This window comes from Purpureocillium takamizusanense, chromosome 4 (assembly GCF_022605165.1).
Source record: "Purpureocillium takamizusanense chromosome 4, complete sequence".
Classification (NCBI taxonomy): Eukaryota; Fungi; Ascomycota; class Sordariomycetes; order Hypocreales; family Ophiocordycipitaceae; genus Purpureocillium; species Purpureocillium takamizusanense.
Window position 1 is genome coordinate 1280316 of NC_063071.1, and position 22024 is coordinate 1302339.

Sequence of the window (22024 nt, forward strand, 5' to 3'; positions counted from 1 at the left end):
TACTCCGTACAGGTAGTAAGGTAAGTAGGTAGGTACTAGGTTGGTACTATGCAGGAGAGCAGCATCTCAGCTCTGGCAACCTGCATCGGCTGGCTTCGTATGTATGTATAAACCATCGTACGACCACCAACGTACAACCCAGTGTCCTGGCCCTGGGTAAGTTAGTGGGCGCCGTCAGTCACCGCGTCTCAATGGCGGCCCAAGGTGAATGGAATGAATGCCCTTTTTGCACAAGGTTCTCCCCTACGGAATCTGGGTACCTAGGTACATGGTTCATGGTATCATTGTGCCGCAAGTACCGGGGTAATTACTTCGTCCTATGCAGGAGTCAAGGTACCTTGCCTCAGGAACGGTCGAGTTGAGATGCCTGATGAGCGGTTTGACGAGTACGTACCTGCTCTGCAGAGTTTTCTTCCTTTATCCTTCTCTGACGAGCGCATTGTCATTGGACCGGGGGGCGGCCGGCCTTGTTGGAGCCCTCGCGCAACGCATCGTGCCTGCCAAGTTCGGCGATGTTTTCCCATGGCGCATGACGCCGACGGTGACTGTGACCGGACGGTGGGGCATCCGCCTCCCTTGTGCATCTCGATGACTGGACCGGATTCCCCGGGAACAGTGCTGCCCTACAACAGACGACAGACGCCTTCGTACTAAAAGCAACGACAACGAACAACGACGACGACGACGACGACGACGGCTTGCTCACGACTCCGCACGTACACGCCTGTGTGCAATGCTAGGTACATAGAGTCTGTCAAGTACGTGCGCGCCTGCTCGACTGCCAAGTCGGCAACTGGTCAACGCCCTCATCCAGGTCTGCGGCGACCCCTTCCTCCTCTCACCAGCCCCCTCACATCGCCAGGCAGAGCAAGCGCCATGCCACACCAATATGCAGCGCCAGCGTGCATCACGCAGGCACTTTCCGTCGGATCCGGCTTCTTGCTTCTGCTGTCGCCCCGTCAGCCTATGAATCCACCTACTGCCTCGCCACATTCTCGACCCGGTGAGCTTCATCAATGCAGCGGGGCTCGTGCCATGATGCCCGAGGAGAGACGCACGCCGGGGTATCTGCCCGCCCGCCCGCCGAGACGCGCATGCAGGAACCGCAGACAAGGTGTAGGATATGACATGGACCATGATAGACGCAGCAGCGTGCCTCGCGCCAAGTCGGCAGCCCACGTCTCCGCTGCCTTTGTCCGTAGTCATTTACCACGGCGAAACCAACGATGGGCCCAACCGGATGCTCGTGAAATACAAACACAGCACATACGTCCGTACATACGTACGAGCACCGTCCTCGGCAGTATCCGGATGCTCACACGTCCTGACCGAGCTGGGTAGGATCCCCCAACCCCGCCACGTGCGACTGATGCGCATGACAGACTTTGATGACTTAAAGGCACGTTAAATGACGTCTGTCATGCCGGGAACATGCTGGTCCATCACCAGGACGGTCATTATTGGCTTGGTATTCAATGCTATAACCCTTCCAAGAATTCCCAAGAGCCTTATCGTGCGGGACTCGACGCGATTGACGCACAAAACCTCAGGTGAACTGACAACTTAGAGTTGGCGGATCCGCCGCCTTCAGCCGTCTGGCATCGTCTCGCATGAATTATATCCACCCGACGACCCAGAACTGACCGAGCTGCACGCGCTCGTTGCGGCCATGTATCTGTCAGGGACGGTGAACGGTGGAAACCATACGGCTGCTGCGGATGATGCTGTGGAATTCTGCGCGTCGTGTGAGATGGAGAGATGACGCGCCCAGGGAGTGACATGGACACATATATAAGTCTCTCTTTAAGACGTAGAGCATCAGGTCTCGAAGGCAGCAACGACCACTGCACCAAAGGTCGCTCGCATCTTTGCCGGGCCATCGCCGCCCTCGTTTCCCCCCCAAGAGTAAAATCTCAACGTCACTCGTTCCATCCACGCTGCTTTCTGTTTGCTTTTACCATGGTCTCTGCAAAGCTCCTCGGCCTCCTGGCCGCCTCTGCAGCCGTCCTCGCTCACCCGACGGACCGGCCGCTCTGTGCCGACGGCCAGACCCCGGATACCACCGACGGGTTTCCGGCATGTGTCCCACAGCCCGACGCCATCAACAGCGTGCAGGGACACCATCTCCCTGTTGAGATGGCCGATGACCTCGTCCGGCGTCAGGGACGACGCCCGCCGGCTAAGCTCAACCCTCGCGACCCTCCCGCAGGAGGCGATGAAGCGCCCGAGTTAATCAATCAAATGAAGAAGTTGTTGGGCAAGATCGAAGAAGAGGAATGGGATACAATTGTCTTGAGGGGGAGACTTGACCAAACTCCGCAACCCGCTTCAGTCTTGCAAAAATTCGTCGACAAATTTGCATCCGACGAAAAGTATCACGATCTGGAAAGAGCGATGAAGTCGATAGCGGGTGCCTCATTCATGGACCGCCTTGCTTTTGATATCAGGAAAAACTTTGCCGCTGCAGACTCCGAACTCAACAATCTCTTGGCGATATCAAACAAGTTGTTGAACACGCCTGTGGGCGATGACGTGAAACAAGAAAACAAGGAACTAGCGGATGCAGCGGCGGATAAGTTGGACAACATCGACAAGGCGGCAGAGGACGCAGACTCCAAGGTCGAACAATATCACGGAGACGCTATCGCCCGCATCAAGGATGTTTTGCTGGATCCTTTGCTCCCTATAAAACTGACTTTTGCGGGTCCCAGAGCAACAGTCACGCCAAATAACGTTGAGCTATACAGGCTCGCCAGGTCCGAGGCTTGGTACCGGTTCTACGCGGAGGTGTTCGCCGAGTACATTGCCAGGGAGGCCGACAAATATTGCGACGAAGCAACCACAGCTGGTACCAACAGCATCGACGAATTCAACGCATTGTATACGAAAGTATTCGAGACGGCACACGCTTATGCCGCAGCGGCCGACAACACTCGTGTGGAATTGAAAGAGGAAGTGGGAAAATTCGACGGGGACCGTAGCCCGTTGACCGAGTACGTTGGAAAGTTGTTGTCCAGCTTGCCCGAGGTTCCTGAGTCGGTTACGAACATGAAGGCTGCCAAGGAGAGGGCAAACAAGTGCCATGATCAGACAACTTCTACGAGCACGACTACCGCTGCAACTAGCACCGAGACTGAGGATGCCGTCAAGACCACGTCGACCGAGACTAAGGATGCTACCTCACATGAGACTACGAAGACCACGGAGGCTGGTGACAAGTCAACCACCACCACCACTCAAACTACCACCATGACTGTCACTTCAGAGATCGTCTCTGCGAATGGTACGTCAAGTGCTCCGGCTATCACGACCACGGCTGGGCCTGAAAGTGTGGAGGACGAATGTATCGAAGAGACGACTGCTTCTAGCATGTCCATGGGTCACTCCGAGTCCACCCATGATGAGCATACAGCCAGTGCCACCGCCACAGCTACTACTGAGAACGAGGATGAATGCGTCGAGGACGAGGTGACCACGACGGCCTCTACCCCGGGTTCGGTAACTGCCACGTCCCAAGCCTCCAAGCCGACAAACACCAAGGCCGGTGTCCCGGCCGGGGTTGACGCTGACGAGGACCACGTCGAGAAGGATGAGACGGCCACGACTACTTTGACTGCCACTGGCGAGGCCGCTAAGGCGTCGAGCACCAAGGCCGCTGTCCCTGCCGGGGATGATGCTGACGAGGACTGCGTCGAAGAGGATGACGCGGCCACATCTACTGCAACCGCCACTGGCGAGGCCGCTAAGCCGTCAAGCACCAAGGCCGCTGTTCCAGCCGCGGATGACGATGACGATGACGAGGATTGCATCGAGGAGGACGATGAGTCCATCTCCATGTCTCTGAACCACTCTGAATCCACCGATATTGAACATACAGAGCATCACAGCGTCACCTCTATCGAGGAGGAGGAGGAGGATTGCGACGAGGAAGAGGAAGAGGAGGCGATCACGACTACTGCAACCGCCACTGGCGAGGCCGCTAAGCCGACTAACACCAAGGCTGCTGTTCCAACTGAGGATGACGATGAGGATGACGATGAGGACTGCATCGATGAGGACGATCTGGAACATGGCTTCAGCTACTACGAGTCCAGCTCCATCACCAACGTGACAAATGTCAACATCACCAACATCACCAACATGATCACTCTCATTTGCGAGTCGACAGCCCCTGGATCGCGTTGCATCCGCCGACCCGACGATGAGAAGCGACCGGAAGAGGGTACTCTCCCCAAGACCAGCACCGGAATCGAGCGTCCCGCGACCCCCACGTCCACCACCTCCACCAAGACTGTGGACGCCGGCCTCGAGGCAACTGGTGTGGTGATCATGTGCAGCTCGGTGACCACCGAGTCTGTCTGTGTCTGCCAGCAAGAGACTAGCGTGTCGACTTCGACGTCTGTCAATATCTCTACGACCCAGATCAATGTCGTGCTCGACTGCGCCGCCGGCTCAGACTGCACAGTCAACAAGACGTTTGAGAGCCCTATCCCTGAGGAAGGCAAGCCCGGCAACGCTGTTACCCCCCCTGCTCTTCCCGCCTCGAGCGAGCACGGCAAGGTCGTTGTCCCTACTGCTACCTCTGTTGAGCATGGTCCGACCTCCACCTCTGGAGCTGGTCAGCAGCAGCCGACCAAGGGCCCCGCGGGAGAGCCCAGCCCTGCTTCCGTACCGAAGACTGGCGACTCTGGGTCTAGCCCTCAGGCTCCCTCCAACAAGGAGGCTGATGATGCTGATGTGCCGAGCGACGAGGGCCGTCCGGGTTCCCCGTCTGGCAATGGAGGCGCTCGTCCTGGCCCCGTCACCCCGGGTACCAATGCTACCACTCCCGCGTCTGCAGGATCTTCTCCCGTCAAGCCAGACGCGGGAAGCAGCCGTCCGGCCCACGACGACGAGACGCCCCGGCCGGGCAATGCTCCGGCTTCCGGGGATGCCTCGGCCCCGTCTGGAGGTGACAGTGGCTCCCGTCCCAGCGGCGACAACGCCGCTGGCCAGGGCCCGACAAAGCCCCTCACCCCTCCTGCTCCGATGGACAAGACTGCACCAGTCTCCCCAGCGGGCGAGCCCGGTTCTGATGCACCTGGTTCATCCCCTGCGACGCCCCCCGTCATCGTGAGCGGTGCGTCGCACGCCAGGCCCTTCCTGTCCACACTTGCTGCCGCCATTTTGGCCTTTATGCTGTCCTGATGGACCGCAAGCTTGCATTGACGCAAATGTCTTTTTTCTCTCTTCGTCTTCTTCTCAATCTGTAATGTTTATATAAAGTTCTCTTTACAGTAATTCTGCAAAGCTGAAGTGAATGGGGAGTGAGGGGGAGGGGGTTTGCGCACTGGTCATCGGTTTGCGAGATAGCAGAGACCGAGAAAAGACCCCACAGGGACAAATTCACTCCTCGTTACCGTTAATTTGATACGTTACAGATCTTGTTTGACTGTTTTGAAGGCCGGGCCGTGGGGACTGGACGTGCAAGGTGCCTTATGAGTCTCCAACAAGGAGAGATTCAAAGATAGATGTCATCTCTTGGTAAACGTTTTTCAGTGAGCTGAGATCCATCACTCTTTTACCCCTCACAGCGCAAAGCGAACGGTGTAAGGACGGGGGGCCCATGCTCCATCCCGTCAAAGAAGTCCCATGGAAGTGGCCTGTACTCGGAATTCCGACGAGGGCTCTCAATAGAGAAATGACTTGACGCCCTCGATCTATATGGATGCTAGGGAGGGGTTTTTGCATGAGAGGTTCTATATTTTGCGTAGGAGGGCCGTCAGCGGCGGCCCGTCAGGGGTCCAGGCGCGCTGACTGCCCCTCTACGCGTTTCTTTCTGCCTACGCCCCCTGCTTCTTGACGCCCACGACAACCAGGTTCCTCGGGCTTTCCTTGTAGTCGAACACGGCCTCGACCCACGCTTGCTCGACGATGTCCGTCTGCTCCATGAGGTACGTCCAGCGGTCGGCGACGATGAGCGCCTCGACGACGGTGGCGCTAAAGGCCATGAGGCTCCAGATCACGCACAGCTCCTTGCGGCGCGGCAGGTACGCCGCCTCGTAGGCGTCAATCTCCTCGTCGGTGATGCCCGCCATCTTGTCGCGCATCACGTCCGCGTACTGCTTGTGGTCGCTGCTCGTCGTCAGCTTGTCGATGGCGCCGCGCACGTAGCTCCGCAGCGAGCCGTAGCACGACTTGCGCAGGGAGCCGATGGTGACGGGGTTGGTGCTGCAGTCGAACGGCCCGCGGGAGCGGTGGCGCGGCTGGGTCGCGGCCGGCGGCGGTGTCCCTCCTTCCTCGTCCTCCTCGTTCCCGCGCTCCCCGTCCTTGTCCTCGTCCTTGTCCTTTGAGGCTGCTGCAGAGCGAGAAGGGGACTGGCGGTGGTAGATGCGGCTCACGACGCCGCGATCGAGGAAAATCTTCTGCAGGACGGCGCGGAAAAAGTGCCGCGTGAAAAAGGCCTCGCTGTCGGCGCGGGACCAGTTCTGGGGCGCCTGGCACGCCATCATGCGGGCGGTGATGTTGAGCCGCACGCCGGCATCGCCGTCCTTGCCGTCGGCATCCTTGCTGCCGGCGCGGGTCGTTGCGAACCGCTCGCTCATGGGGAAGCCCTGCGGGTCGCGGCGGTCCGACTCGCTGAAGACGCGGCCGTTGAGGGCCTGGAGGGAGGGGCGCAGGTAGGTGTGCTTGTACGTCGGGGGCCCGAGGCGCTCCGTCATGAGGTTGTAGCAGCAGCCGACGATGGCGACGGCGCGTATCGACGGGTTGAGGACCAGGGAGCGGATGCCAAAGTGCGAGAGGTTGCCGCACGAGTGGATGGATATGGCCATGAGCCTCAGCTGCTCCTGTCGCCGCCGCCGCTCGCTCTCCGCATCTTGATGCGTTGGTAGTCCGTCTTCGGGGGAGGAACACCCACAGTCGATTTTGGCGATGACCTCGGCGAGGTCGCCGCTGTCGAGCCGGCCCGACACGTATTGGACCTGGCCCTTGCTCTCGTCGACCGAGTATGTCCACCCGAGCTGGTCCATGGGCCGGAAATCAAACGCGTCAGCACCGGCGACCTGTTTCACAGCCGCAGCCAGGGCGTCGGGGTCATCCTCCTTGTCGGCACCACGGACCTCGAGGATCTGGTTCCAGAGCTTCTTGTTGCGCATGACTTTTTGCTTGACGGCCAGGCCGGAAAGGCGGTCGAGGACGCGCGCACCGGCGACGTTGTTCTCGCGACCCTCGACGGCGACGACGCGCCTGTTGTATGGTTCACTGGCGAGAGCGCGGCCGAGGTAGTTTTGGCCGCTCCCAAAGTCGACAAAGTGCGTGATGCCAGCGTCGCGGGCGCCTTCCTCGCCAGTTGTTGTTGTCGAGGAGGACGCTTGGATGTCATCTGACAGGCGAGTGAGGTATGACGCGAAGCTGGCGACTTCATGAATCTTCTTGGGCTTCATGCCTACGGAGACGGTCCGCGGGAGGACGGGCAGCTCCGCGGCGGGCGTGTGAAAGCGGCGCTCCATGGACAGGTCGCGGATGGAGCGTATGTACCGTAACAAGCTCTCTGGCGGCCCGTTTCCATCCTCAAAGTCTAGCGTGTCGAGGTCGTCTCGCATGAACAAGTCCAGGAGGCGCATAATGTCCTGCGACAGCAGGAAGCGGTGCCATTCCGGCGGCAGGGCGGCGTGGAAGAGCCCCGGCTCCGAGGTGAAGAAGTCGAGGATGTGGACGCCGCCGCAGAGGATCTGGAAGATGTCCGTGGTGCGGGCGAAGCGCAGCAGCGTCTCGACGTACTCGTCGGGCGAGGAGAAGTCGCCGACAAAGGGCAGGGGGCGCGCTGGCGGCATGATGGCCAGCCGCGCGCGGAAGGGGGGGCCGCCGGCCTATGTATATATGTACGTACGCTCCTGGACTGAGATGATGAGCGGCGGAGTGGAATTGTCTCTAGCCGAGGGATCTTGACGTGAGCAGTTGCGAGACCGGAGCGACGACTTGCTCTGGAGGCACAGATGCTTGGCTGTGCGCTATGCGGTGAGGGAAAGTTGCAGTGTGGACGTATTCGTACGAAAGTCGGTATGCACGTAATGGTGGGCGGGTGGTATGTAAGTTGTAGTTGCGCGGGACAAGTTTTATTCACTGAGGCTAAAATTTCGTCGCTCGCAACGCTGTCTGTGGTGGTTCCATGGGTGCCTTGCAGCAGCTCGTCCATGATGAATGGCTCGCCACCCGGCATAGCATGACACTGCAACAAATTACCCTCTCCATGTCACACTCCAAAAAGCGAACATGAACGGCCTTGACAAGTTGGGAAAAAAATCTTCGTGAAATTATACATGCGAGGTACACTCAAGTCCCCCGGCGTGGGTTGGGGCTGTGGCATCTCAGGGACGATTCGGATTGCTCCAGTGTCAGGCTATGAGTTGGTGGAGCACTAATAAGATTCGCCCAGGTGGCCGCTCCAGTGCCTCGCAAGCAGCAACGTCATCCGCCAGCTCATCCCAGCCCAGCGACGCCGCGGCCACCTGCCCAGGCACCCCACGCACGACATACCAATAGGTAAGGCAGTTACCCGCCACAGCAACACCAACAACGCAGCTTCAACATCACCCTCCCCTCCCTCGCAGTGGATGCGGCCCTCTCGCGCACCGCAGGCCGGCCTCCCAGCAGCCGCACCGCCAAGATGATGTCCTCCACCAACGACGAGGATCCCTTCCTCCAGGTCCAACAGTGAGTCCCGTCCCGTCCCTCGTCGTCGTCTCCCCCGTCGTCGCTCGCCTTCGAATCATCATCAACGTCGTGACCACAGCCGATAAATCTAACCAACGCGAGTAGAGATGTCCTCGCGCAGCTCTCGTCGACGCGCCCCCTCTTCGCCTCGTACCTCCGCATCCGCTCCCTCTCCACCTCCCCCTCCTCGCCCGAGCTCGCCTCCGCCCGCGACGACCTCGAGTCCGCCCTCGGCTCCCTCGCCGAGGACCTCGCCGACCTCGTCGCCTCGGTCCAGGCCATCGAGCGCGACCCCGTCCAGTTCGGCATCTCCGCCGACGAGGTCCGCCGCCGCAAGCGCCTCGTCCAGGAGGTCGGCGGCGAGATCGAGGACATGCGCGAGGAGCTCAACAAGAAGATTGGCGGCGGCAACGCCGGCGGCAACAGCAATAACAACCAATTACCCGATCCCAACTCGTTTGCCATTGCCGACGGCGACGACGACGATGATGGTGATGGCGGTCATGACGGATACGCCGAGTTCGAGCAGCAGCAGCAGGTCGAGATGATGCGCGAGCAGGACCAGCACCTCGACGGCGTCTTCCAGACCGTCGGGAACCTGCGCCGCCAGGCCGACGACATGGGCCGCGAGCTCGAGGAGCAGGGCGAGATGCTGGACCTCGTCGACCAGGCCGCCGACCGCGTCGGCGGCAGGTTACAGACGGGCATGAAGAAGCTGCAGTACGTGATGCGCAAGAACGAGGACCGCTGGAGCAGTTGCTGCATCGCCGTCCTCATCTTTGTGCTGATTCTGCTCTTGGTCCTGCTCTTGATTCTCTAGGCAGGGGGCCAGGCACGGCTCTCTACCCCTCCCCTCCCTGGAGTGTCCCTCTGTTTGGCGCTTCCTCATTGTTGTCTTGTCGGGTCATGGAAGCGGGCTAGTACATTTTTCACACGGGCGCCTGGAGTTTTAGGAGGAAACCGCCGCCACAATGGTATGGCTTTTGTTGCACAAGGCAGCGCCATCTTTCTTGTTTTGTATACATAGAAAGCAGAAGAGACCTAGATAATGCCCCAAGACACGCATGCTCTCTATCGAGCTCCCAACAACGCCGCGGCTATGCAGTCCCGTCGGTGCCCGCAAGAAAAGGCCCAACTCGCACCAAACACCAATGCCCTGATCCGGCTCTGCTCCCCATATCTGAGCAAATCCAATTCCCCGCTCATACAAGTCTAAGCCAGAACCAGCCCGCTCTCGGTCTTTAGCACCTCTGCCAGCGCGAGCAATGACCCCGCCGCCGAGGCGTTCTGAGGCGCTTTCTTGGGGAACTCGACCAGGGCGAGCCGCAGGGCAGCCACAGCGGCGTTGCCGTAAAAGTTGAGAAATCGCTGTTCGTGGCCGTCTATCATGGATCGCAGGACGACGTACTGCGTGTTGGACGTCTCGTTGGGCGGTGAGTTGACGATGCCGGCGAAAGCTTTCCAGTAGTGCGTCGGTGGGTACGGATTGGCCTTGGAGGCCTTGCTGAAGTCGCGAAGCGAAATCGACGCAAAGCCGGCGCCGAGGCCGGCCATCCTGTCGTTGTGGCTCTGTTCCGTGATCCATGAAGGCCCGTCCTTGCGCCAACCGATGGCCATACGGCCGCGTTCCGTCTTGTCGTTACCCCTGAAGCCGAACAAGACTGGACACACGACCCGGAACTTGGCAATGAGGATGTCGATCAGAGACTTTCCGCGCCATTGAAAATCCTTGTGCGAGAAGATTTGCGCCGTGAACACGCCGATGGGATCCGCGGCCTTCGGGTTCGGGCCACACTCGTTGATGAATTGACTAATGACGCCCTTCGCACAGATGTTGATGAGGTAGATGAAGAGCGCTGGGAGGTTTTCGTCGTTGTATGTGGCGCCTTCGACCGGTTCGCGGGGTTCCAGTACGAAGCGGCTGACCTGGATGGGAGGGCTGGGTACTTGCCCCCCAAGGGACTCCCGCAAAATGCCCATGATCTTGCTTGTCTGCGACAGGTCAGCAAGTGTGCGAGACAAGGGGGTTGTTGAGCGTACGGACCGGTTGAGCATTTGCACCTTTACCCCCTGTCAACTGGCCAATAGCAACGCGAATCTCTCTCCGAAACGTTCCCATCTTACCCTTCAACGGCGACCCAGGTACCTTGGATTGGGCTATGAGGTCCTTTCGAAGCTTCTTTAACTCCTGGTGGATCTGTACATATCGATCTGCCTCGACGTGCGCGGCCGGTCGTGCTTGAGACTGTGGCTGCCGAGAAGCTTGCTGTCCAACGACAGGCTTGGATTGGGGTGCCGGCGTTGTGTCAGCAGCTTTGGGTGGTGCGGTGGTTGTTGCTGGAGGAGCTCCGAAAGGGTTACCGACAGCGGGCTTAGCTGGGCCGCCGAAGATCCCGTTCGGCTGAGCTGCTGCGGGTTGAGGCGTAGCCTTTGCCTGTGCCGGGGTCGCTTCCGCTGGCTTCTTCGCCTCGAGAGATGCTGGCTTCTCCAGCTGTGATTTCTCAACCTGTTTGGGGGGTTCAGGTGCGGGCGGGGGAGGGGCTGGTTTCGGAATCGTCTTGGCCCGGAGCTCTTGCAGCCTCTTCTCTTCCGCGGCGACCTCGGCCTCTGCTTTTAGCCTCTCCTGCTCCCGTCTTTCCTGGTCCAGGATGCGCTGGTGCACTTCCTTGAGCTCATGCAGCTCGTAGACACGTAGCGCCGCCTCGCGGATCCGGTCGTGCTCCGCCTGCGCGGCCGCCAGGGCATCGCGATGGCTCAGCTCGGTGTTGCGCTCGTCGAATAGAAAGCTGGATCGGTTGCCGCGGTCGGGGCTGGAGAATTGGCTCCTCCGTAGGGGCGATGAACGCGTCATGATGCAAAGGCGAAGAGAGAGGGGCCGGTGGGCGCGCAGCTATCGCGCCAACATTTGGTGGCAATCGTCGAGTCGGGGCACCGTGGCCTAGTAGGGGAGTCGCACAGGTGGAGGCACGTAGCGGCGTTGGACAGTGCTATCTCCTCGCGAGCCTCGCCGCGGCGGTGTTGTTGCGAGGTCGTGGTGGTGGTGACGATGCGCGGGATTGGGAGTTGCTGAGTACGCTTTTTCCGCGACACGGGAGTTGCGCGGTACGCAGGTACTCTGGTGGTCGGTTGGTGCCACTGACCTAGCCGCCGTGCCAGCTGGAGAGGTTTGGCGCGGGGCGGAAGTGTGTGTGGCGTTGTCGGTGCCGCTAAAATAAAGTCCCGGTGGCCTCTGCAGTTTTCACCACAGTATTTCCAGGTTGTCCCTGGTCGGACACTCCCCCGTGCTACTAACACAATCATGCAAACAAACATGCATGCATGCGCATGCGTGCGTGCGTGCGAGCATCGCATCCAGACCTGCCTCTCTGTGGTTGGCTTGCCTGGAGCACATCATCACGGTCCCCTTGATGGCGGCTGATTGGCGCAGCTGCATGTGGCCCTATTGTATTGTTTGCTCGGGATTCAAGGCCATGGGAGTTCTAGGTGTCCGAGCAGGGCAATGCTTTCACGAGCGGTAGTTACTTGACGGCAGGTGCAGCTCCTTAGTAACTTCATGTACCTCTTACCCAATCCCATCACATCCACCCTGCACCGCGCAGGCGCTTCTCGACAAAGAATGGGCCTTGTAGTCATGTTGCCGCACAACAAGCGCTGTCCAACGAGCGGCGGCGATGACTATGCATGTTCACGCACGGGGTGAGAGATGAGCAACGGAGTCGTTGCAGCGGAAGCGAAATAACCATCTCGACCAACACAGTCATCCAACCGCGACATGGCCTCGGGTTCGAGCACTTGGCCCAGAGGTTCGGGCACAGATTACCCAGACAGGGGGCAGGGAAATTGACGACGGGTGTTTCGCGCCTTGTGACATGCCCCGGATCCATCACTCTCGGCATAGCTGTCGTCCGTTGCACATCACTGACCGTCGTGGTCTCTTAGCCTCATACTTCAACGACGCGCAACCCAAACAGCGGGTGGATGAAACGTTTACTACTGACCGGGCCGCCGCATCGTGCATGATGTAGACTTCCTAGGGGAGGGATCTTGTATCGCCGAGCTACCTGTCTATTGTTTACCCAGGTACTCGAGCGCATCGTCGAGCATCGTCGCTTGTACTTGATGCATGCTCGCTTCGTACCTTCGGTACCGACCGAAGTACAGAGTAACGTTAGTACCCTAAATATTGAGATATGCATCACCTTGCTACACGAGCACGAGCGAGTGCAGGGATGAGAAAGGCAGGTCACTTGACGGTCACAACGTCGTTCCGACCCATGTAGCGCAAGGTTGTATGTAATTCTATGTCGGGTTTGGCGGTGCCGTCGTGGCGGGCGGAAGGGCCCTTGCCTGGCGTGGATCAATCCGGGGTACTTCCATGTGCTCCACCCGGAAGAGCAGCGAACGCACGCTACGCCGCATGCCGGCTCGGTGGGATGGGCTGTTACAAGAATGCGCCAGGGATTCCTGCAGCTCGGAAGCGAGACGATGTCGAGCAAGGTAACAAGGACAATGTTGGCATCAAAAGGGATGCTGGGAGGTACTAGGAAGGTCTTGCAGGTACGGATGCGGGCAGTACATGGCTGGATGGACACCGTCGCGAGAATGGATTCGGCGCGGCTTGCCTGCCGTGCGTGTCCCAGGCAGGTAAGCCAAGGTACGATGGTAATTACCTTAGGTAGCAACCTCGCGCGTTCCTGGCTTATTCGTGGACGGAAGTTCGCGGAGGTGTTCCAGTTGCGCCAGAGACGGCGCCTGCAGCTTTGGCGGTTAGCTGGTGGCGGAGGCGTCATGGTGGCGGCATGAATGGGATAGGCTGCGCACAAACACAAAGTATGTTCGAAATACTAACCTCCTACTAACTGCACAGCAGGTTGCTGCTCAACCTGGGCCTGCGGAAACGGTCCTCGCATCGACATGGGCAGTAAGGCACCTTGCCTTGCTCAGTGGCCGATATAATATACCCGGTATCACCACAGGTAACAAGAAAGAAGCTGAAGCATCACCGCCACTCCACCGAGGGGGATGATGGATGAGCCACCAACATGGAATCCCGATCCCGTCCCACCGAGCCGAGCGAGTGCGGAGCCTGCCCAATCCCCATTTGAGGTCGTCGCGGCTGCTCCCGCAGCGTCTGCGACCGCCGCGCGCTCGTGTTATGCGGTGCGCGGCCAGCTAGTACTGCACGGCAATGCATATCCGCAAGCAGGGCAGGGCAGGGCACGCCCGCCGCCGCCATCGTCGCCGAGTCGTGCTTCCCATTTGGGGGGTGGGGAACGCCGCTTGATGGCCCTGCTCAGCTTCTCCTTTGTGCATTGTGCATGCGCGAGAGGACAGCGTCACGATAGGTACTGCAGTACTCCGTACAGTATACTTCGAACCTAGATTCTAGCTCAAGTGCCAGGCTTTATGCCTCGTGGGTTCTCACTTTTCATCTGTCAATACACAAATTGCACAGTTCCGAGTGCTTCAGCCTATGTAGTAATGCTTTATACATTTCCGGATGGGGGCCTCGTAACTGCGGGCCGAAGACGACGAGCACGACGTTGAGCAGTGGCTGGTGGCGTGCAGAGGGCGATGATGTCAATCCATGTCAGTGCGATGCCAGTCCAGTTGGCCACCTCATCAGCCTTTGGGTCCACTTCAGGCAATTCCACTTTGGCGCACCCCGGCATGGAAGATGCTGCAGGCGAAACGCTCCTGGAACCTTAGGTTGTGAGGCATGAGGACCCTGAACAACCGTAAAGGTAGGTGTACCTAGGTACCTTACAGTACGCTGCGGGATTGGAAACCACCCTCCACTGCCCTGTGGCTAGGCATCAGTCTCCACGGAAGCACGCCCGCGCAGCGCGCCCAGCCTTCATCAAGTGATTGGATCCATCAAAGCCGATGCCGTCATGACCTGCGCCGGGCGGCGGGCGTCCATCCCCCCAGGCGCAGCCTAGTAGGTTGCCTCAATCTCCTTCTCCACGGCAACTACAAAGTAATACTGGGTGCTGCACTACAGTACCGGGAACAACTCCCAAGGGCACGTACTAAACCAGTAACCTAGCAGCTAGCGGCTCCTAGTAGCACGGGGGAGAAAGGGGGGGGTTCGCAAATCAATCGTAACCGCAGTGCCCATGCAATGCTAACGTTAATTACCAATGCCTTCCATAGTACTAAGGTACCTAGACGCCGGGTCCCCGAGGTGTTCCATTGGCGGCGCGGCGCGGGCGGGCGGCCGACACTGCAGCGGCGGCCCAAAACGTGGCTTGCGCCTAAACGCTGCCTTTCCCTCTGGACCCGCGAGGCGGACGGTGCCCATGTGTCTTTTTTATGGCCTTGGGATGGCGCCCGCCGTGGAGTGTACCACCTGCAGAGCCGCCGCGCGTGCAACTCTTCTCCGTTACGCAGTCTCCGTCCGCCCGACGCTGGTTACAGCCCAGGCCGCGACCCGAAGGACTGCCGCGATGCGCGCGATGCGGTTGCGTCTGGCGGCCGCACCTGCCACCGCGTGCTTCGTATAGCGCCTCAGCTACCTGGACTAGCACGATCGCCACCAAGGCAAGGTACCTCTTTGCACACCGTAACTGGGGGTCCCTGCAAGGTTGGCGTCACCACCACCCGTACTGAACCGCCAGTGCTCAGGCACTGCTCAGCAAAGCGTCTAGACATATAACTACTTTTTACCCCAGCCAGGACAGCAAACGGTGAATGCCATGGCAGCAGGAGCAAATGCCGCCGGGACTGCCTTGCGTGCCTTGGAACGCTGACAGGCGAATCGACTCGCCCAAAAAACCAATGTCAAAGGGCCCCACTGTACGCCGCCCGCTCCGGCCAACTGGGACGTTGCCGCCGCCCCCCCCCCCCCTTCCCCCGGGGATTTGACTGCCCTGCCATGACTGCCTGCACTGGGCCTCCTTGACACTGCCTGGGGATGGGCTGTACCGATGCCGACATAGAGTCATGGAACCCGAGGAGGCGCGGCGGATGGACATGATGGGCTACCTGCCCTGCCATGAGTCCTGCCACCCAGCGATTTAGGGTGCGGTGAATAAGGAAGTGGATCACTGATTCGACTTGCTCCCGTCGACACCTCACCCCCCAGCTCGCTCGCTCGCTCGCTTGGCCGGGGCGCCCCCCCCCCAAGCCCAAACCTAACTAAAGGCCAGCTTCCGTCACGGGCGGGTCCATAATCCGTCCTCGCACCACTGCCACTGCCACTACGACCACCACCACCACCACCACACCACATCACCCATACCGCAGTCGCTCTTCTCCTCTTAGGAGCTGCTGGTTCGCCTCCCCATCGCCCCCTCCATCATCATCCGTCCATCTCCATCCTCATCCCTCATTGCCTTCTCTTCCTGTCCGACATCTGCCAGCCTCTTGCCTTGTTTCGCACACTCCTTGGTCCGCCCAGAGCTCGCTTGATCCAGACGATTCCACCCTCCTTTTGGCAAAAATCTGTCCCGCCGAGCTCTGGCTTTGCAGCTGTTCCCAGCTTCTCCCCTCCCAGCCAGCTCCCACCCGAGCCACCTGTCCCCAAAAGGCCAGTCGGCATCGTCGTCGCCACACAGAGCAGCATCGCACATCGACCCCATCGCCGACAACGCGACCTCCCCAAATACTCTCGACAGCACCCGACGTGCCGCATCTATCCTATTGCCCTGCCTCTGCGTCCGCCTTGACTGCTCGTCATGGACCAGCAGCAGCAGCAGCAGCAACCGCAGCCGCAGCAGCCGCAGCAGCAGCAGGCTCAGCAGCAGCAGCAGCAGCCGACAGGCGGCGTCCATGGACCTGCTGGACGCAGACTGCACATTGCTCATCGGCGTAGCCCATCGGAGCTGACGCCCCTGATGAGCATGTTTGCCAACCCAGGAAGTAAGTTGTCCGTTCCACAAACCTACTTCCTCCACACCATCTCCTCTGTGCCGGCATAGGCACCACCCGAGCTGTCTTGATCTCAGCGTCAGTGCTCAGATCATCTCCTACTTTGCTCCTTCTCCCCTCGCCCCTGTTTGTCTTGTCCGCAAATGCTGATACGTCTCCCCGCCCGCAGTGGAACAGTTGGCCATCCAGCAGCAGATCGAGCTGTTGCAGCAGCAGCAGCAGCAGATCCAAGCGACGCACCAGCAATACGTCAACATGGGCATGATGCCCCCCGGCCAGCCCCTTGGCCATAACGGGGCTTTCAATCCTTTGCAACCCATGGGTACCATGGGCCAGAACGCATTCCAATTCCCCAACCAGATGCAGCCGCAGAACTTGGGCCCTCCTGCTCAGCCTCTATCACATCGCCGTAATCAGTCGGCACTGCCCAACATGGGCATGGGACCCCCTCCGGCGCCATCGTCTGGTGCTTCCGGATCCACCTTCGGTAACTTTGAGGCCCCCGGAGCCGTTCACGGCCGTGAGAACGCCGGTGGTCGTGGCGGCCGAGGTGGCGGCAGCTCCGGCTCTGGTCACCAGCGCAGGCACTCGCTGGCGCTCGCCGATGCCAAGAAGGCCGCCGAAATCGCACAGCAGAAGCGAACGACGACGGGATTCCAGTTCCCAGCTGCCCCGAACCCCGACAAGCCCGACGATGAGAATAGCAAGGCGCCCGCAAGCCAGCCCAGCCTGGACGCGTCAGTTGCCCAGGGCTCCTCCCGTGGGCGTGGAGGCCACGGCCGGAGCCAGAGCATGGCTGTGAACGGCCGAGGTGGTTCGCGCCTGGGCGGCGAGGGCGACTTTCAACGCCGTGGAGGCGGCTTGGGGCATGCCCGCTCTGGATCTCGAAACTTTGAGGGTAACTGGCGCACCCAAAACCAGAACCAAGACCAGTCCGGGAACGCGGGCCAAGCTTCGTCCTTCCAGCCTGGCCACAGGCCCCGGGGCTCCATGAATCAATCCGTGTCTTCCATTGGGGCCTTCCAGTACAACCCCAACCAACCACAGCTTATGCAGCTCCCCGGGCAGATGATGATGCCTCAGATGTATGGTCAGCAGCTTAACCCGATGCAGCTTACCCAACTTCAGGCGCTCCAGGCCGCTCAGATGAACGGGCAGGGCTTCCAGGGACTGGCCAGCTCTCAGCATGCTGGCGGCCAGCTTGGCGGCCAGCTTGGCGGCCAGCAGCAGCAGCAGCAGCAGCAACGGAAGACTCTCTTCACGCCGTATCTTCCGCAGGCATCTCTTCCGGCCCTCCTTGGAGACGGTCAACTTGTCTCTGGTATCCTCCGTGTCAATAAGAAGAATCGTAGCGACGCATACGTCACCACTCAGGACGGTCTTTTGGACGCTGATATCTTCATTTGTGGCAGCAAGGATCGTAATCGCGCTCTCGAAGGCGACCTGGTTGCGATCGAGCTCCTGGACGTCGACGAAGTCTGGTCGCAGAAGAGGGAAAAGGAGGAGAAGAAAAAGCGCAAGGACATTACGGACACGCGCTCGGGCTCCATCAACCAAGGTAGCCAGAACTCTGGGCAGAACGATGACGGTAATGCTGGCGAGGGCGGCATCCGCAGATGTGGTAGCCTGCGCCAGCGACCCACTCAGAAGAAGAACGACGACGTCGAGGTTGAGGGCCAGAGCTTGCTTCTCGTTGAAGAAGAGGAAATCAATGATGAACAGAAGCCCCTTTATGCCGGTCATGTCGTTGCCGTCATCGAGCGAGTGGCCGGCCAGATGTTCTCCGGGACCCTGGGCCTGCTGCGGCCCAGCAGCCAGGCGACCAAGGAGAAGCAAGAAGCGGAGCGAGCGGCCCGGGACGGCGGCAACAGTCGCCAGAACGACAACCGACAGCAAGAGAAGCCCAAGATTGTTTGGTTCAAGCCTACGGACAAGCGAGTCCCGTTGATTGCTATCCCAACGGAGCAAGCCCCTCGCGACTTCGTGGAGAAGCACCAGGACTATGCCGATCGCATCTTTGTCGCCTGCATCAAGCGGTGGCCCATTACCTCGCTCCACCCTTTCGGTACCCTTGTGGAACAGCTGGGCCGCATGGGCGACCTCAAGGTGGAGACCGATGCTCTTTTGCGCGACAACAACTTCTCGTCCGACGAGTTCTCTGACGCCGTCCTGCGTAGCGTCGGGCTCCAGGACTGGTCATTGGCCAAGGAGGACGAATCCGCGGTTACGTCTCGCCGTGATTTCCGCGAGGAACAAACATTCACGATTGATTACAACGGCGGTGCTGAGCTCGGCAATGCCTTCCACGTCAAGACTAGGCCTGACGGGAAAATCGAAATTGGTGTCCACGTTCCAGATGTGGCTCACTTCGTCAAGCCAAACTCACTGGTGGACCGCGAGGCCAAGAAGCGCGGAACCTCTGTGCAACTCCTCAACCGCTTCTGCCCCTTGCTTCCAAGCAAGCTTGCAGCCGAGGTCTGCTCCCTCACTCCTGGCCAGGAGCGGCTGACGGTCAGCGTCGTCTTCAGTGTAAACCCTCACACCGGAGCTGTCGCCGACGGCGACAGCTGGGTCGGTCGCAGCATTATCAAGAGTGCCGGCAGAGTCTCGCTGGCGGACATTGACAGCGCTCTCAGTGATCCTTCGTCCTTCAAAGGCGAGACTGCCCCCCTCAACACGATACAGATCCTTCAAGGTGTTGCGCAAAAGTTCCGCGAGACTCGTCTTGGTGCTGGAGGGGAGCCAATTGCTCCCCTGCGCCTGCTGCAGCAGACGGATGACGAGAACAACCCTGTGCAGGACAACATCTTCGATTCCACCCAGGGTCTGGAGCTCGTGGAGGAGTTGATGCACAAGACCAACGCTTATGTGGCTCAGCGTCTTGCCGAGGGCCTTCCGGAGAAGGCACTTCTCCGTCGCCAGTCTGCACCTAACCCTCGTCGGCTGCAAACATTTGTCGAGCGCATGACTGCTCTCGGTTACGACATTGACGCCTCTGGAAGCGGCGCGCTCCAGAACAGCCTGTTCAAAGTGGACGACTCGGACCTACGCAAGGGCATGGAGACGCTGCTGCTCAAGTCCATGCAGCGTGCCAAGTACTTCATCGCGGGCAAGACTACCAAGCCGCTTTGGCCTCATTACTCCCTCAACCAACCGCTCTATACCCACTTCACTTCGCCCACGCGCCGTTATGCCGACATCATCGTCCACCGTCAGCTCGAGGCCGTTCTCTCCGAAGGCAAGGTGGAGTTTACGGACGACATGGAAAACCTCGTCAAGACAGTCGAGTCGTGCAACACGAAGAAGGACTCTGCCCAAAACGCACAAGAGCAGAGCATCCATATCGAGTCTTGCCGAACGATGGACAAGAAGCGTCAGGAGGCCAACGGCGATCTCATCGCCGAGGGCATTGTGCTCTGCGTGTACGAATCGGCGTTTGATGTCCTGATCCCGGAGTGGGGCTTTGAGAAGCGCGTGCACTGCGACCAGCTGCCGCTCAAGAAGGCTGAATTCCGAAAGGAGAAGCGAGTGCTTGAGCTTTACTGGGAGAAGGGCGTGCCAAGCTCCGCGTACGTTCCGGAGGACGAGCGACCCAAGGCCGCGGCCTCTCAGAGGATGACCAACGCGATGGTGGCAGCCAGGCAGGCGGAGGAAGCGGAGCGCGCCAAGAAGGAGCGTGAGGAGGCGGCTCGAAAGCAGACCGAGACTGGCACCATCTCGACTGACGATGTCGACGCCCTGTTCGACGACGACGACGACAACACGTCGGACGTGACGGAGGCAATGGCCGGAGCCTCGCTGGCGGAGCGGCCCACGCAGAGCGTGCCTGGATCGCCGGCACGCACACCGTCGACCGCCGGAACCCTGCACCGAACGCGCTCCGATTCCAAGGTGCCCGTTTCCGAGACTGTCGAGGCTCGTCTTACCAACAAGGAAAAGTACCTCAAGCTGTTCAAGTTGCGCGAGGAAGGGGGTGACTACATTCAGGATGTGACTGAGATGACGAGAGTTCCAATCATCTTGAAGACGGACCTCAGCAAAAGCCCTCCGTAAGTTTCCTAGTCCCTTGCGCGTCGTGGAGAATGAAAGCTAACAGCAGCCCGGAACAGCTGCTTGACTATTCGGTGTCTGAACCCATACGCTCTGTAATTGGCAACTTGGTTGTCAATTCCGTGGCTTGTTGGAGGGAGTTGGGAGACGTATGAGAACGTGATACGGCATAGGATGTGCAGTTGGGGGAAGGAGATTGGGGGTCAGGGGCGTGAGTACAGTTGGTGATGACCACGGGCGCGGGCTTCCAAAGCCGTGATGTTGTGGGCGTCGATAGCAGAAGATGTGTGGTATATACCTTTAATATCAATGTGGCAGATGAGGTGTGCGAGCCAGTCGCCGGAGAGGAATTGAGGACATGGGGGGGGAAGGGCAGAAAGGACAAAACAGCATGGGATAAAGTTGAAGTAGCGAAAATTGATGGGATGAAACTGGGCAATGTGCAGCTGGTCGTGGAGTTGGAATGCGTCTGGAGTGGATTTTGCCGACGACGGACGGCAGCTCGGTTAGATTGTTTGATGAGCATCTTGACACGAATGGCGCTCACGAGCGGAGCCAAGGAGCGGACGTGGCTGTCGCAACAAGGCAAAGAAACCGAGGGCTCCCTCACGTACAGAGCAGAGGGAGGCCCTTCGACCAGGTACTTCTTGTCCATTGTAGTGTGCTTACAGGTCTTGGTATTAGTGGTACATTCAAGAGTTTGACGTGTGATTCGCCTGAGGCGATGGATGGACGTGGAAATGATGCGGGCTAAGATGGGCGAGAAAGAAAACGGGTCAAGGGTGATGGGGTTCTTCGTTTCTTGCCATCCAGGCCTTTGTTTACTCTGATGATGATGAGGCCGGGCCTTGCTGCACCAGCGCCGCCGAAGCGAGTCGATCAGACAACGGATGCGTGTCGGGTCGGGGTCAACGTCTTGGCCCTGGCCTGGCCACCCACACACGGAGTGCAGTGCAGTGCAGTGCAGTGCAGTGCAGTGCAGTCTCCATCCGGGGCTAGTAGCAAGTACTAGCTAGGTCTGTCTGTCTGTCTCGCTCTCTCAGGCAGCCCGAGGCCGCTGAAGACGGGCATGGATGGGTGGACGAGTTGACACGTTGGTGGTGTGGACTTGTGTGTAAAGGATGGGCTTTGGGCAGGCAGGCAGAGAGCGGATGAATGAATGAATGAATTATGAAATGATTGGACGAATGGATGCACCCTTGTTCGTGAGGCTTGGTTATGCGTGACTTGCTTGATGAGTTTGGGTTGTCTATGGCCATGTTTGGTCGAGTAACTTGCCTTACTTCCAGTCCGTACTCTATACAAACCTACTTCGTCATGGACTGCCTGGATGAAGTTGTATCAAATGCTGTGGGCAATTGCTGCGAGGGCAGGAGCAAGTGGAAAGACGGAATGTATAGTCCCGTCC

At 59.3% G+C, this 22024-nt stretch overlaps 5 protein-coding genes across 5 annotated transcripts; 3 read left to right on the forward strand and 2 right to left on the reverse strand.

The window, feature by feature from the left end:
- Positions 1 to 1959: 1959 nt before the first annotated feature.
- Positions 1960 to 5187, forward strand: JDV02_005052 (uncharacterized protein; the record flags this gene model as incomplete). Its single annotated transcript, XM_047986306.1, has 1 exon — positions 1960 to 5187. One exon carries the CDS (start codon positions 1960 to 1962, stop codon positions 5185 to 5187), a length of 3228 nt encoding a protein of 1075 aa, XP_047842286.1.
- A 398-nt stretch (positions 5188 to 5585) lies between these two features.
- On the reverse strand, positions 5586 to 8074 carry JDV02_005053 (uncharacterized protein). The gene has a single exon (XM_047986307.1). The coding sequence runs from the start codon at positions 7812 to 7814 to the stop codon at positions 5823 to 5825; it is 1992 nt and encodes a 663-aa protein (XP_047842287.1). The 5' UTR covers positions 7815 to 8074; the 3' UTR covers positions 5586 to 5822.
- A 305-nt stretch (positions 8075 to 8379) lies between these two features.
- Positions 8380 to 9771, forward strand: JDV02_005054 (uncharacterized protein). The gene is made up of 2 exons (XM_047986308.1): positions 8380 to 8694; positions 8800 to 9771. Exons 1-2 carry the CDS (start codon positions 8648 to 8650, stop codon positions 9512 to 9514), a joined length of 762 nt encoding a protein of 253 aa, XP_047842288.1. The 5' UTR covers positions 8380 to 8647; the 3' UTR covers positions 9515 to 9771.
- On the reverse strand, positions 9561 to 11798 carry JDV02_005055 (uncharacterized protein). The gene is made up of 2 exons (XM_047986309.1): positions 10739 to 11798; positions 9561 to 10686 (listed from the first exon to the last, which is right to left on the reverse strand). Exons 1-2 carry the CDS (start codon positions 11543 to 11545, stop codon positions 9907 to 9909), a joined length of 1587 nt encoding a protein of 528 aa, XP_047842289.1. The 5' UTR covers positions 11546 to 11798; the 3' UTR covers positions 9561 to 9906.
- Positions 11799 to 15912: 4114 nt separating this feature from the next.
- On the forward strand, positions 15913 to 21501 carry SSD1 (Translational repressor). The gene is made up of 3 exons (XM_047986310.1): positions 15913 to 16557; positions 16736 to 20615; positions 20676 to 21501. The coding sequence occupies exons 1-3, from the start codon at positions 16374 to 16376 to the stop codon at positions 20713 to 20715; spliced, it is 4104 nt and encodes a 1367-aa protein (XP_047842290.1). The 5' UTR covers positions 15913 to 16373; the 3' UTR covers positions 20716 to 21501.
- Positions 21502 to 22024: the final 523 nt, after the last annotated feature.

What these genes read in the sequence shown, in the direction of transcription:
- JDV02_005053 (XM_047986307.1), bottom strand. Translation starts at nt 7,814, where the DNA reads ATGCCGCCAGCGCGCCCCCTGCCCTTTGTCGGCGACTTCTCCTCGCCC.
- JDV02_005054 (XM_047986308.1), top strand. Translation starts at nt 8,648, where the DNA reads ATGATGTCCTCCACCAACGACGAGGATCCCTTCCTCCAGGTCCAACA. An exon ending in CCCTTCCTCCAGGTCCAACA is followed by an intron (nt 8,695 to 8,799) that starts GTGAGTCCCGTC and finishes CAACGCGAGTAG; the next exon opens with AGATGTCCTCGCGCAGCTCT.
- JDV02_005055 (XM_047986309.1), bottom strand. Translation starts at nt 11,545, where the DNA reads ATGACGCGTTCATCGCCCCTACGGAGGAGCCAATTCTCCAGCCCCGAC. An exon ending in AAGGTGCAAATGCTCAACCG is followed by an intron (nt 10,687 to 10,738) that starts GTCCGTACGCTC and finishes GACCTGTCGCAG; the next exon opens with ACAAGCAAGATCATGGGCAT.
- SSD1 (XM_047986310.1), top strand. Translation starts at nt 16,374, where the DNA reads ATGGACCAGCAGCAGCAGCAGCAGCAACCGCAGCCGCAGCAGCCGCAG. An exon ending in CATGTTTGCCAACCCAGGAA is followed by an intron (nt 16,558 to 16,735) that starts GTAAGTTGTCCG and finishes CCCCGCCCGCAG; the next exon opens with TGGAACAGTTGGCCATCCAG. An exon ending in GACCTCAGCAAAAGCCCTCC is followed by an intron (nt 20,616 to 20,675) that starts GTAAGTTTCCTA and finishes AGCCCGGAACAG; the next exon opens with CTGCTTGACTATTCGGTGTC.